The sequence below is a fragment of the Coloeus monedula genome, assembly GCF_965178545.1.
Source record: "Coloeus monedula genome assembly, chromosome: 40".
Classification (NCBI taxonomy): domain Eukaryota; kingdom Metazoa; phylum Chordata; class Aves; order Passeriformes; family Corvidae; genus Coloeus; species Coloeus monedula.
Window position 1 is genome coordinate 736,941 of NC_138820.1, and position 13,130 is coordinate 750,070.

General features: G+C 61.7%; 1 protein-coding gene across 2 annotated transcripts in view; it reads left to right on the plus strand.

The window, feature by feature from the left end:
* NEURL4 (neuralized E3 ubiquitin protein ligase 4) overlaps positions 1 to 13,130 on the plus strand; it is a 64,723-nt gene that overhangs the window by 46,637 nt on the left and 4,956 nt on the right. The window contains exons 21-26 of one of the 2 annotated variants that reach the window (XM_082300555.1): positions 1,437 to 1,595; positions 3,312 to 3,491; positions 6,460 to 6,553; positions 8,438 to 8,536; positions 10,941 to 11,076; positions 12,904 to 13,013. In XM_082300555.1, coding sequence (XP_082156681.1) covers positions 1,437 to 1,595; positions 3,312 to 3,491; positions 6,460 to 6,553; positions 8,438 to 8,536; positions 10,941 to 11,076; positions 12,904 to 13,013 — 778 coding nt within the window. The remainder of the gene's footprint in view (positions 1 to 1,436; positions 1,596 to 3,311; positions 3,492 to 6,459; positions 6,554 to 8,437; positions 8,537 to 10,940; positions 11,077 to 12,903; positions 13,014 to 13,130) is intronic. The other variant, XM_082300556.1, reaches the window with a different exon arrangement.

Below are 13,130 nucleotides of genomic sequence, written 5' to 3' on the forward strand. Positions count from 1 at the left end.
CCAATGGGGAATCAGGGGAGCTGTGATGTCATCAGGGACGGTGGTGATGTCGTAGAGGATGGTGGTGATGTCATAGGGGAGCAGCCAATGGGGAATCAGGGGAGCTGTGATGTCATCAGGGACGGTGGTGATGTCATAGGAGATGGTGGTGATGTCATAGGGGAGCGGCCAATGGGAGGTTGGGGCTGTGAGGTCATCGGGGGTGGTGATGATGTCATAGGAGGTGATGCTGATGTCACATGGGAGCGGCCAATGGGGGAGCGGGGGGGATGTGAGGTCATCAGGGAAAGCAGTGATGTCATAGGAGGTGGTGGTGATGTCACATGGCAGAGGCCAATGGGAGAGCAGGAAGGCTGCGATGTCATCAGGGTAAGCAGTGATGTCATAGGAGGTGGTGGTGATGTCATAGGGGAGTGGCCAATGAGGAATCAGGGCAGCTGTGATGTCATCAGGGAAAGCGGTGATGTCATAGGGGAGCGGCCAAGGGGGGTGCAGGACAGCTGTGATGTCATCAGGGATGGTGGTGATGTCATAGGGGAGCGGCCAATGAGAGATTGAGGGCTGTGATGTCATCAGGGAAAGCGGTGATGTCATAGAGGATGGTGGTGATGTCATAGGGGAGCAGCCAATGAGGAATCAGGGGAGCTGTGATGTCATCAGGGACAGTGGTGATGTCACTGGGGAGTGGCCAATGGGGGAGCGGGGAGGATGTGAGGTCATTGGGGGTGGTGGTGATGTCACACGGGAACAGCCAATGAGAGTTTGGGGGCTGTGATGTCATCAGGGAAAGCGGTGATGTCATAGGAGATGGTGGTGATGTCATAGGGGAGCGGCCAATGAGAGATTGGGGGCTGTGAGGTCATCGGGGGTGGCGGTGATGTCATAACGGAGCAGCCAATGGGGGATTGGGGGCTGTGATGTCATCAGGGAAAGCAGCGATGCCATAGGCGATGGTGGTGATGTCACACGGGGGCAGCCAATGGGGGAGCGGGATGGCGGTGATGTCATCGGGATGGCGGTGATGTCATCGGGATGGCGGTGATGTCATCGGCGGTGGCGGTGATGTCGTAGGAGAGCAGCCAATGGGGGAGTAGGGCGGCTGTGATGTCATTGGGGGTGGTGATGATGTCACTTGGGACAGCGGTGATGTCACGCAGGAGCAGCCAATGGGGGGATCAGGGACCTGTGACATCGCCAGGGCCGTGGGTGACGTCATAGGAAAGCACCCAACGGGGGAGCAGGAATCCTGTGACGTCATCGGGGCCAGCAGTGATGTCACCGGGGCTCGGGGCCCCGTGATGTCATCGGGGATCGGCCAACGAGGGCTCCGAACCGCGTGACGTCATCAGCGAGGGGTTCTTCCGGGGGCGGGGCCCACCGGGGGACGTTGCGGGGGCTGCCGATGACGTCACGCTGACGTCACGCTGACGTCACAGGTGCAGATCGACGCCCTGAACCCGCAGTGGAGCTCCTCGCTGGCCCTGGGGGTCACCGGGGCCCCCCCCGGCCGCTCGCCCCTCCCGGCCTGCGCCCACGGCCTCAAGCGGCCGGCCTGGATCCTGCAGCGCCGCGGGGTGTTCCACGGCGGCCGCAAGGTGAGCGGGGGCGGCCCCGAAACGGCCCCGAAATCACCCCAAAAAATGCCTAAAAACATCCCGAAATAACCCCCAAAACGGCCCCAAAAAATCCCTAAAAACATCCCGAAATAACCCCCAAAACGGCCCCAAAAATCCCTAAAAACATCCCGAAATAACCCCGAAATCACCCCGAAATCACCCCAAAAACATCCCGAAATAACCCCAAAAACGGCCCCAAAAAATCCCTAAAAACATCCCGGAAATAACCCCAAAACCGGCCCCTAAATAACCCCGAAATAACCCCAAAAACGGCGCCGCGGGGTGAGCGGGAACGGCCCCGAAATCGCCCCGAAATCACCCCAAAATAACCCCAAAACGGCCCCAAAAAATCCCTAAAAACATCCCGGAAATAACCCCAAAACGGCCCCTAAATAACCCCGAAATCACCCCAAAAAATCCCTAAAAAACATCCCAGAAATAACCCCGAAATCACCCCAAAATAACCCCAAAAAATCCCTAAAAACATCCCGGAAATAACCCCGAAACCGGCCCCAAAATAACCCCGAAATCACCCCAAAATAACCCCAAAAAACCCATAAAAACATCCCAGAAATAACCCCAAAAACGGCCCCAAAAACATCCCGAAATTACCCCAAAACGGCCCCAAAAAATCCCTAAAAACATCCCGAAATAACCCCAAAAACGGCGCCGCGGGGTGTTCCACGGCGGCCGCAAGGTGAGCGGGGACGGCCCCGAAACGGCCCCGAAATCGCCCCGAAATCACCCCAAAAAATGCCTAAAAACATCCCGAAATAACCCCCAAAACGGCCCCAAAATAACCCCGAAATAACCCCGAAATCACCCCAAAAAATCCCTAAAAACATCCCCGAAATAACCCCAAAAACGGCGCCGCGGGGTGAGCGGGAACGGCCCCGAAATCGCCCCGAAATCACCCCAAAATAACCCCAAAACGGCCCCAAAAAATCCCTAAAAACATCCCGGAAATAACCCCAAAACGGCCCCTAAATAACCCCGAAATCACCCCAAAATCACCCCAAAAAATCCCTAAAAAACATCCCAGAAATAACCCCGAAATCACCCCAAAATAACCCCAAAAAATCCCTAAAAACATCCCGAAATAACCCCAGAAACGGCCCCGGAATAACCCCGGAACGGCCCCGAAAACGGCCGTGAAATAACCCCAAAATCACCCCAAAATAACCCCAAAAACCCCTGACCCCCCCAATTTGGGCTCCTGACCCCCCCAAATCCCCCCCAAATCCCCTCTGACCCCCCCAAATCCCCTCTGACCCCCCCAAATCCCTCCTGACTCCCCCAATTTGGGCTCCTGACCCCCCCAAATCCCCCCCAAATCCCTCCTGACCCCCCCAGTTTGGGCTCTTGACCCCCCCAAATCCCCTCTGACCCCCCCAAATCCCCTCCTGACCCCCCCAATTTGGGCTCCTGACCCCCCCAAATCCCCTCTGACCCCCCCAATTTGGGCTCCTGACCCCCCCAAATCCCTCCTGACCCCCCAAATCCCCCCCAAATCCCTCCTGACCCCCCCAATTTCCCCCCCCCAGCTCCGGGACCTGCCCGGGCCGAGCCTGGAGCTGCTCCCGGCCGGGACCGTCCTGGGACCCCCTGACCCCCCCGGACCCCCCCAGTTTGGCCTCCTGACCCCCCCAAATCCCCCCCAAATCCCCCCTGACCCCCCCAATTTCCCCCCCCCAGCTCCGGGACCTGCCCGGGCCGAGCCTGGAGCTGCTCCCGGCCGGGACCGTCCTGGGGCTCCTGGTGGATGGGGGGGGGCGGCTTCACCTCTTCATCGACGGCCGCGACCAGGGCGCCGTGGCCGGGGGGGTGCCCAGCCCCTGCTACGTCCTGCTGGACCTCTACGGGCAGTGCCAGCAGGTGAGGGGGGTGAGGGGGGCACCCCAAAAATCAGGGACCCCAAAAAAAACCCCGTCCGGATCCGCCCAGGGAAACCCCAAATGGAGGGATCCCAAAAAAAAACCTCCACACCCAGGCTGCTCCAAAAAAAAAAAAACCCCGAAATTCAGGGATTGAGACCTCCAAACACAGCTGGGCACAGCTGGGCACAGCTGGGTGGGCAGTGGCAGTGGGTGGGGGGGGTGAGGGGGGCACCCCAAAAATCAGGGACCCCAAAAACCCCACCCGGATCCACCCAGGGACCCCAAAAATGGCCCAAATCCAAGGGAATCACCCCAAAAATTGGGGGGTTGGCACAGCTGGGCACAGCTGGGTGGGCAGTGGCAGTGGGTGAGGGGGGTGAGGGGGGCACCCCAAAAATCAGGGACCCCAAAAACCCCACCCGGATCCACCCAGGGACCCCAAAAATGGCCCAAATCCAAGGGAATCACCCCAAAAATTGGGGGGTTGGCACAGCTGGGCACAGCTGGGTGGGCAGTGGCAGTGGGTGAAGGGGGTGAGGGGGGCACCCCAAAAATCAGGGACCCCAAAAACCCCACCCGGATCCACCCAGGGACCCCAAAAATGGCCCAAATCCAAGAGAATCACCCAAAAATTCAGGAGTTGGCACAGCTGGGCACAGCTGGGCACAGCTGGGTGGGCAGTGGCAGCGGGTGGGGGGGGTGAGGGGGGCACCCCAAAAATCAGGGACCCCAAAAACCCCACCCGGATCCACCCAGGGACCCCAAAAATGGCCCAAATCCAAGGGAATCACCCCAAAAATTGGGGGGTTGGCACAGCTGGGCACAGCTGGGTGGGCAGTGGCAGCGGGTGGGGGGGTGAGGGGGGCACCCCAAAAATCAGGGACCCCAAAAACCCCACCCGGATCCACCCAGGGACCCCAAAAATGGCCCAAATCCAAGGGAATCACCCCAAAAATTCAGGAGTTGGCACAGCTGGACACAGCTGGACACAGCTGGGTGGGCAGTGGCAGCGGGTGAGGGGGGTCAGGGGGGCACCCCAAAAATCAGGGACCCCAAAAACCTCCAAGATCCACCCAGGGACCCCAAAAATGGCCCAAATCCAAGGGAATCACCCCAAAAACTGGGGGGTTGGCACAGCTGGGCACAGCTGGGCACAGCTGGGTGGGCAGTGGCAGGAGGTGAGGGGGGTGAGGGGGGCACCCCAAAAATCAGGGACCCCAAAAACCCCCAAGATCCACCCAGGGGGACCCCAAAAATGACCCAAATCCGGGGATCTTGGGAGGTCCCCAAAGGGATTTGGGACCCCCAAAAATGGGCCTGGGCCCCCCCAAAAAAGGGTCGGGGGCACCCAAAAAGGGTCGGGGGTGCCCAAAATGGACCTGGGACCCCCCAAAAAAGGGTCAGGGACCCCCAAAAGGGGTCGGGACCCCCAAAATGGACCTGGGATCCCCCAAAAAAGGGTCGGGGGCACCCAAAAAGGGTCAAGGGCCTCCCAAAAAGGACTTGGGACCCCCAAAAAGGGATCTGGGGCCCCCCAAAAAGGGGTCGGGACCCCCAAATGGACCTGAGACCCCAAAAATGGACTTGGGACCCCCCCAAAACACTGGGAGCCCCCCAGAAAGGGTCCAGGACCCCCCAAAAAGGACCTGGGACCCCCCAAAAGAGGTCAGGGACCCCCAAAAAGGGGTCGGGGACCCCCAAAATGGACCTGGGACCCCCTAAAAAGGGACCAGGAATCCCTAAAAGGGTCCAGGACCCCCCAAAACAGGTCAGGGACCCCCAAAATGGACCTGGAACCCTCCAAGAAAGGGTCAGGGACCCCCAAAAAGGGTCAGGGACCCCCCAAAAGGGATCCAGGACCCCCAAAAGGGGTCTGGGACCCCCAAAAAGGGTCCTGGATCCCCCAAAAAAGGATCTGGGACCCCCCAAAAATGGGTCAAGGATCCCCCAAAATGGTTCTGGGGCCCCCCAAAAGGGGCCAGGGACCCCTAAAAGGGATCCAGGACCCCCCAGAATGGGTCAGGGACCCCCCAAAAGGGGTCGGGACCCCCCAAAATGGACCTGGGAACCCCCAAAAAGGACCTGGGACCCCCCAAAAGAGGTCAGGGACCCCCAAAAAGGGTCCAGGTCCCCCAAAAAAGGTCAGGGTCTTCCCCAAAGGGGTCGGGACCCCCCAAAAATGGACTTGGGAACCCCCAAAAGAGGTCGGGACCCCCCAAAAAAGGGTCTGGGACTCCCCAGAAAGGACCAGGGACCACCAAAATGGACCTGGGACCCCCCAAAAGAGGTCAGGGACCCCCAAAAAGGGGTCGGGGACCCCCAAAATGGACCTGGGACCCCCTAAAAAGGGACCAGGAATCCCTAAAAGGGTCCAGGACCCCCCAAAACAGGTCAGGGACCCCCAAAATGGACCTGGAACCCTCCAAGAAAGGGTCAGGGACCCCCAAAAAGGGTCAGGGACCCCCCAAAAGGGATCCAGGACCCCCAAAAGGGGTCTGGGACCCCTAAAAAGGGTCCTGGATCCCCCAAAAATGGATCTGGGACCCCCCAAAAATGGGTCAAGGATCCCCCAAAATGGTTCTGGGGCCCCCCAAAAGGGGCCAGGGACCCCTAAAAGGGATCCAGGACCCCCCAGAATGGGTCAGGGACCCCCCAAAAGGGGTCGGGACCCCCCAAAATGGACCTGGGAACCCCCAAAAGGGACCTGGGACCCCCCAAAAGAGGTCAGGGACCCCCAAAAAGGGTCCAGGTCCCCCCAAAAAGGTCAGGGTCTTCCCCAAAGGGGTCGGGACCCCCCAAAAATGGACCTGGGAACCCCCAAAAGAGGTCAGGGACCCCCCAAAAGGCGTCTGGGACCCTCAAAAAGGGACCTGGAACCCCTCAAAAATGGGTCAGGGACCCCCAAAAAGGATCCAGGACCCCCCAAAAAGGGTCCCAGCCCGCCCAAATTCTCTGTCCCCCCCCAGGTGACGATCGTGGCCGAGGGCCCGGCTGGGGGGGGGACCCCGAGTGGGGACCCCCGGAGCCGGGGGGATGTGGAGAAAGCCGACGTGGTGGATGGTGAGGGGGGACCCCGAAATTGGGGTGGGAGGGGCTGGGAGCCCAAATTTGGGGAGGGACCCCAAAATTTGGGGGGTCTGGAGGGAAGGGACCCCAAAATTTGGGGGTTTGGAGGGGCTGGGAGCCCGAAATTTGGAGGGAGACCCTGAAATTTGGGGGGGTTTGGAGGGGCTGGGAGCCCAAAATCTGGGGAGGGACCCCGAATTTGGGGGGGACTCTGAAATTTGGGGGGGTTTGGAGGGAAGGGACCCCAAAATTTGGGGGTTTGGGAGGGGCTGGGAGCCCAAATTTGGGGAGGGACCCCGAAATTGGGGGGGACACCCTGAAATTTGGGGGGGTTTGGAGGGGCTGGGAGCCCGAAATTTGGGGCTCAAAATTTGGAGGAGGGACCCTCAAATTTGGGGGGTTGGGAGGGGGTGGGAGCCCGAAAATTTGGGAGGAGACTCTGAAATTTGGGGGGGATGGGAGAGGTTGGGACCCCAAAATTTGGGGGGTGGGAGGGGCTGGGAGCCCGAAATTTGGGGGGTGGGAGGGGTTGGGAGCCCAAATTGGGGGTTGGGAAGGGCAAAGACCCCGAAATTTGGGGAGGGGACGCTGAAATTTGGGGGGGTTTGGAGGGGCTGGGAGCCCAAAATCTGGGGAGGGACCCCGAAATTGGGGGGGACTCTGAAATTTGGGGGGGTTTGGAGGGAAGGGACCCCAAAATTTGGGGGTTTGGGAGGGGCTGGGAGCCCAAATTTGGGGCCCAAAATTTGGAGGGGGGACCCTCAAATTTGGGGGGTTGGGAGGGGCTGGGAGCCCAAAATTTGGGGAGGGACCCCGAAATTTGGGGGGAGACCCTGAAATTTGGGAGGGTTTGGAGGGGGTGGGACCCCAAATTTGGGGGTTGGGAGGGCAAAGACCCCGAAATTGGGGGGAACCCCAAAAATTGGGGGGTTTGGAGGGAAGGGACCCCAAAATTTGCGGGGTTGGGAGGGGCTGGGAGCCCAAAATTGGGGGGGCCCCAAAATTTGGGGGGTCTGGAGGGGCTGGGAGCCCAAATTTGGGGGGTGGGAGGGGCTGAGCCCCCAAAATTTGGGGGGGAACCCCAAAAATGGGGGGGTTTGGAGGGAAAGGACCCCAAAATTTGGGGATTGGGGTTTTTGAGACCCCCAAATTTGGGTGCTGGGAAGAGCAAAGACCCCAAAATCGGGGGACAACCCCGAAATTTGGGGGTTGGGAGGGGCTGAGCCGCCAAAATTGGGGGGGGAACCCCAAAAATGGGGGGGGTTGGGGGGAAAAGACCCCAAAATTTGGGGGTTGGGAGGGGCTGGGAGCCCAAAATTGGGGGGCCCCAAAATTTGGGGGGTCTGGAGGGGCTGAGCCCCCAAAATTTGGGGGGGAACCCCAAAAATGGGGGGGTTTGGAGGGCAAAGACCCCAAAATTTGGGGGTTGGGAGGGGCTGGGAGCCCAAAATTGGGGGGGCCCCAAAATTTGGGGGGTCTGGAGGGGCTGAGCCCTCAAAATTGGGGGGGGAACCCCAAAAATGGGGGGGTTTGGAGTGAAAAGACCCCAAAATTTGGGGGTTGGGAGGGGCTGGGAGTCCAAAATTTGGAGGGAGTCCCTGAAATTTGGGGGGGTCTGGAGGGGCTGGGACCCCAAAATTGGGGGGTTGGGAGGGGCTGAGCCCCCAAAATTGGGGGGGCACCCCAAAAATGGGGGGGGGTTGGGGGGAAAAGACTCCAAAATCTGTTGGGGGGGGGGGGGGAGAGGGGAAAAATGGCGATTTTGGGGCTCTGGGGAGGCTCTGAACCCCCCAAATTTTGGAGGGGGGGGGGTGTTTAAAGCCCCCTCCCCCCCGGGGTTTTTTGGGGGGGGGTCCTGAGCCCCCCGTGGCCCCCCAGGGGTGAAGGAGAGCCTGTGCTGGGCCCCCCCCGCGCCCCCCCAGCCCTGCCCGTACCAAGCGCTGTGCGCGCGCTTCAAGGACCTGCTGCTGCTGCCCGGTGCGGGGGGGTTGGGGGGAATTTGGGGGGTCCTGGGGGGGTTTGGGGGGTCCTCGATGGGATTTGGGGGGGTCCTGGGGGGGATTTGGGGGGTCCTGGGGGGAATTTGGGGGGTCCTGGGGGGGTTTGGGGGGTCCTCGATGGGATTTGGGGGGGGGTTGGGGGGTCCTGGGGGGGTTTGGGGGGGAATTTGGGGGTCCCTGGGGGGGTCTGGGGGGTCCTCGATGGGATTTAGGGGGTCCTGGGGGGGCTGGTGGGGGCCGGGGGGGATTTGGGGGGGATTTGGGGGGTCCTGGGGGGGTTTTGGGGGGTGCTGGGGGGGCTTGGGGGGGGTTGGGGGGTGCTCGATGGGATTTGGGGGGGTCCTGGGGGGTCCTCGATGGGATTTGAGGGGGGCTGGGGGGGATTTGGGGGGTCCTGGGGGGTTCTGGGGGGTTTGGGGGGTCCCTGGAGGGGTCTGGGGGGTCCTCGATGGGATTTGGGGGGGTCCTGGGGGGATTTGGGGGGTCCTCGATGGGATTTGAGGGGGGCTGGGGGGGATTTGGGGGGTCCTGGGGGGTTCTGGGGGGTTTGGGGGGTCCCTGGAGGGGTCTGGGGGGTCCTCGATGGGATTTGGGGGGGTCCTGGGGGGATTTGGGGGGTCCTCGATGGGATTTGGGGGGGTCCTGGGGGGTCCTCGATGGGATTTGAGGGGGGCTGGGGGGGATTTGGGGGGTCCTGGGGGGTTCTGGGGGGTTTGGGGGGTCCCTGGAGGGGTTTGGGGGGTCCTCGATGGGATTTGGAGGGGTCCTGGGGGGGATTTGGGGGGGGCCGGGGGGGGGGTTGGGGGGTCCTGGGGGGGTTTTGGGGGGTGCTGGGGGGGCTTGGGGGGGGTTGGGGGGTGCTCGATGGGATTTGGGGGGTTTTGGGGGGTCCTGGGGGGGGATTGGGGGGGAATTTGGGGGTCCCTGGGGGGGTCTGGGGGGTCCTCGATGGGATTTAGGGGGTCCTGGGGGGGCTGGTGGGGGCCGGGGGGGATTTGGGGGGGATTTGGGGGGTCCTGGGGGGGTTTTGGGGGGTGCTGGGGGGGCTTGGGGGGGGTTGGGGGGTGCTCGATGGGATTTGGGGGGGTCCTGGGGGGTCCTCGATGGGATTTGAGGGGGGCTGGGGGGGATTTGGGGGGTCCTGGGGGGTTCTGGGGGGTTTGGGGGGTCCCTGGAGGGGTCTGGGGGGTCCTCGATGGGATTTGGGGGGGTCCTGGGGGGATTTGGGGGGTCCTCGATGGGATTTGAGGGGGGCTGGGGGGGATTTGGGGGGTCCTGGGGGGTTCTGGGGGGTTTGGGGGGTCCCTGGAGGGGTCTGGGGGGTCCTCGATGGGATTTGGGGGGGTCCTGGGGGGATTTGGGGGGTCCTCGATGGGATTTGGGGGGGTCCTGGGGGGTCCTCGATGGGATTTGAGGGGGGCTGGGGGGGATTTGGGGGGTCCTGGGGGGTTCTGGGGGGTTTGGGGGGTCCCTGGAGGGGTTTGGGGGGTCCTCGATGGGATTTGGAGGGGTCCTGGGGGGGATTTGGGGGGGGCCGGGGGGGGGGTTGGGGGGTCCTGGGGGGGTTTTGGGGGGTGCTGGGGGGGCTTGGGGGGGGTTGGGGGGTGCTCGATGGGATTTGGGGGGTTTTGGGGGGTCCTGGGGGGGGATTGGGGGGGAATTTGGGGGTCCCTGGGGGGGTCTGGGGGGTCCTCGATGGGATTTGGGGGGTCCTGGGGGGGCTGGGGGGGGGCGGGGGGGATTTGGGGGGGATTTGGGGGGTCCTGGGGGGGTTTTGGGGGGTGCTGGGGGGGTTTGGGGGGGATTTGGGGGGGATTTGGGGGGGTCCTCGATACTTCTTGGGGTTTTTTGGGTTCCCCTCGGCGCTTTTGGGGTTTTTTGGGTTCCCCTCGGCGCTTTTGGGGTTTTTTGGGTTCTCCTCGGCGCTTTTGGGGTATTTTGGGTTCCCCTCGGCGCTTTTGGGGTTTTTTGGGTTCTCCTCGGCGCTTTTGGGGTTTTTTGGGGTCCCCTCGGCGCTTTTGGGGTTTTTTGGCCTCTCCTCGGCGCTTTTGGGGTTTTTTGGGTTCTCCTCGGCGCTTTTGGGGTTTTTTGGGGTCCCCTCGGCGCTTTTGGGGTTTTTTGGCCTCTCCTCGGCGCTTTTGGGGTTTTTTGGGTTCTCCTCGGCGCTTTTGGGGTTTTTTGGGTTCTCCTCGGCGCTTTTGGGTTTTTTTGGGTTCCCCTCGGTGCTTTTGGGGTTTTTTGGGTTCCCCTCGGCGCTTTTGGGGTTTTTTGGGTTCTCCTCGGTGCTTTTGGGGTTTTTTGGGTTCCCCTCCGCGCTTTTGGGGTTTTTTGGCCTCTCCTCGGCGCTTTTGGGGTCGCTGACCCCGCCCCTCCCCCTCCAGACGAGTACTTCGCCCCCGAGCCCCGGCGCAGCCGCTGCTTCTGCGAGGGCTGCGAGCGGGGGGGGGGCGACCCCCGAGACCCCCGCGACCCCCGGGACCCCCCCCTGCCCCTGGGCTGGTGCCGCTTCAGCCTCCGGTACCGGGGGGGGGGAGGGGGTTTGGGGGGGTCTTGGGGGGGTCCTGAGGGGATTTGGGGGGGTTCTGGGGAGGTTTGGGGGGGTCCTGAGGGGATTTGGGGGGGTCCTGGGGAGGTTTGGGGGGGGTTGAGAGGGGTTTGGGGGAGGTCTTGGGGGGATTTGGGGGGGGGTTGGGGGGATCTTAGAGGGGTTTGGGGGGGTCTGAGAGGGGTTTGGGGGGGTTTAAAGGGATCTGGGGGTCTTGGGGGGGTCTTAGGGGGTCTGAGAGGGGTTTAGGGGGGTCCTGAGGGGATTTGGGGGGGTTCTGGGGAGGTTTGGGGGGGTTTGAGAGGGGTTTAGGGGGGTCCTGAGGGGATTTGGGGGGGTTCTGGGGAGGTTTGGGGGGGTTTGGGGGGGTCCTGGGGAGGTTTGGGGGGGTTTGAGAGGGGTTTGGGGGAGGTCTTGGGGGGATTTGGGGGATTTAGGGGGGTCTTGGGGGGGTTTGGGGGGGTCTGAGAGGGGTTTGGGGGGTCCTGGGTGGGTTTGGGGAGCCTTGGGTGGATTTTTGGAGTTTCCGGGTTGATTTTGGGAGTCCCAGTTGGGTTTTGGGGGGTCCCGGGTTGATTTGGGGGTCCCGGTTTGTTTTGGGGGTTCCTGGGTGGGTTTGGGGGTTCCCGGGTTGATTTTGGGGTTCCCAGGTGGGTTTTTGGAGGTTTTTGGGGTTCCCGGGTTGATTTTGGGGTTCCCGGGTGGGTTTTTGGAGGTTTTTGGGGTTCCCGGGTTGATTTTGGGGTTCCCAGGTGGGGTTTTGGGGTTCCCGGGTTGATTTTGGGATTCCCGGGTGGGTTTTTGGAGGTTTTTGGGGTTCCCGGGTTGATTTTGGGATTCCCAGGTGGGTTTTTGGAGGTTTTTGGGGTTCCCGGGTTGTTTTGGGGGTTCCCGGGTGGGTTTTTGGAGGTTTTTGGGGTTCCCGGCTTGATTTTGGGATTCCCAGGTGGGTTTTTGGAGGTTTTTGGGGTTCCCGGGTTGATTTTGGGGTTCCCGGGTGGGTTTTTGGAGGTTTTTGGGGTTCCCGGGTTGTTTTGGGGGTTCCCGGGTGGGTTTTCGGAGGTTTTTGGGGTTCCCGGCTTGATTTTGGGATTCCCGGGTGGGTTTTTTGGAGGTTTTTGGGGTTCCCGGGTTGATTTTGCGGTTCCCAGGTGGGGTTTTGGGGGGTCCCGGGTTGATTTTGGGATTCCCGGGTGGGTTTTTGGAGGTTTTTGGGGTTCCCGGGTTGTTTTGGGGGTTCCCGGGTGGGTTTTTGGAGGTTTTTGGGGTTCCCGGGTTGTTTTGGGGGTTCCCGGGTGGGTTTTTGGAGGTTTTTGGGATTCCCGGGTTGATTTTGGGATTCCCGGGTTGATTTTGGAGGTTTTTGGGGTTCCCGGGTTGATTTTGGGGTTCCCGGGTGGGTTTTTGGAGGTTTTTGGGGTTCCCGGGTTGATTTTGGGGTTCCCGGGTGGGTTTTTTGGAGGTTTTTGGGGTTCCCGGGTTGATTTTGGGGTTCCCAGGTGGGTTTTTGGAGGTTTTTGGGGTTCCCGGGTTGTTTTGGGGGTTCCCAGGTGGATTTTCGGAGGTTTTTGGGGTTCCCGGGTTGTTTTGGGGGTTCCCGGGTGGGTTTTTGGAGGTTTTTGGGGTTCCCGGGTTGATTTTGGGGTTCCCAGGTGGGGTTTTGGGGGGTCCCGGGTTGATTTTGGGGTTCCCAGGTGGGTTTTTGGAGGTTTTTGGGGTTCCCGGGTTGATTTTGGGGTTCCCGGGTGGGTTTTGGGGGGGTCCCGGCCCCCCCAGGCTGATTTTGGGGTGCCCCCCAGGCCGAAGCCGCGGCCGGAGGGGGGGGGGTGGCAGAAGTGGCCCCGGGCCTATCACGGCACCAGCGCCGGCGCCGTCCGGCGCAGCCTCGACCGCGGGGAGCTCGTGCCAGGTGGGGACCCCGAAATTGGGGAGGGGGAGCCCGAAATTGGGGAGGGGAACCCCGAAATTGGGGAGGGGGAGCCTGAAATTGGGGAGGGAGAGCCCGAAATTGGGGAGGGGGAGCCCG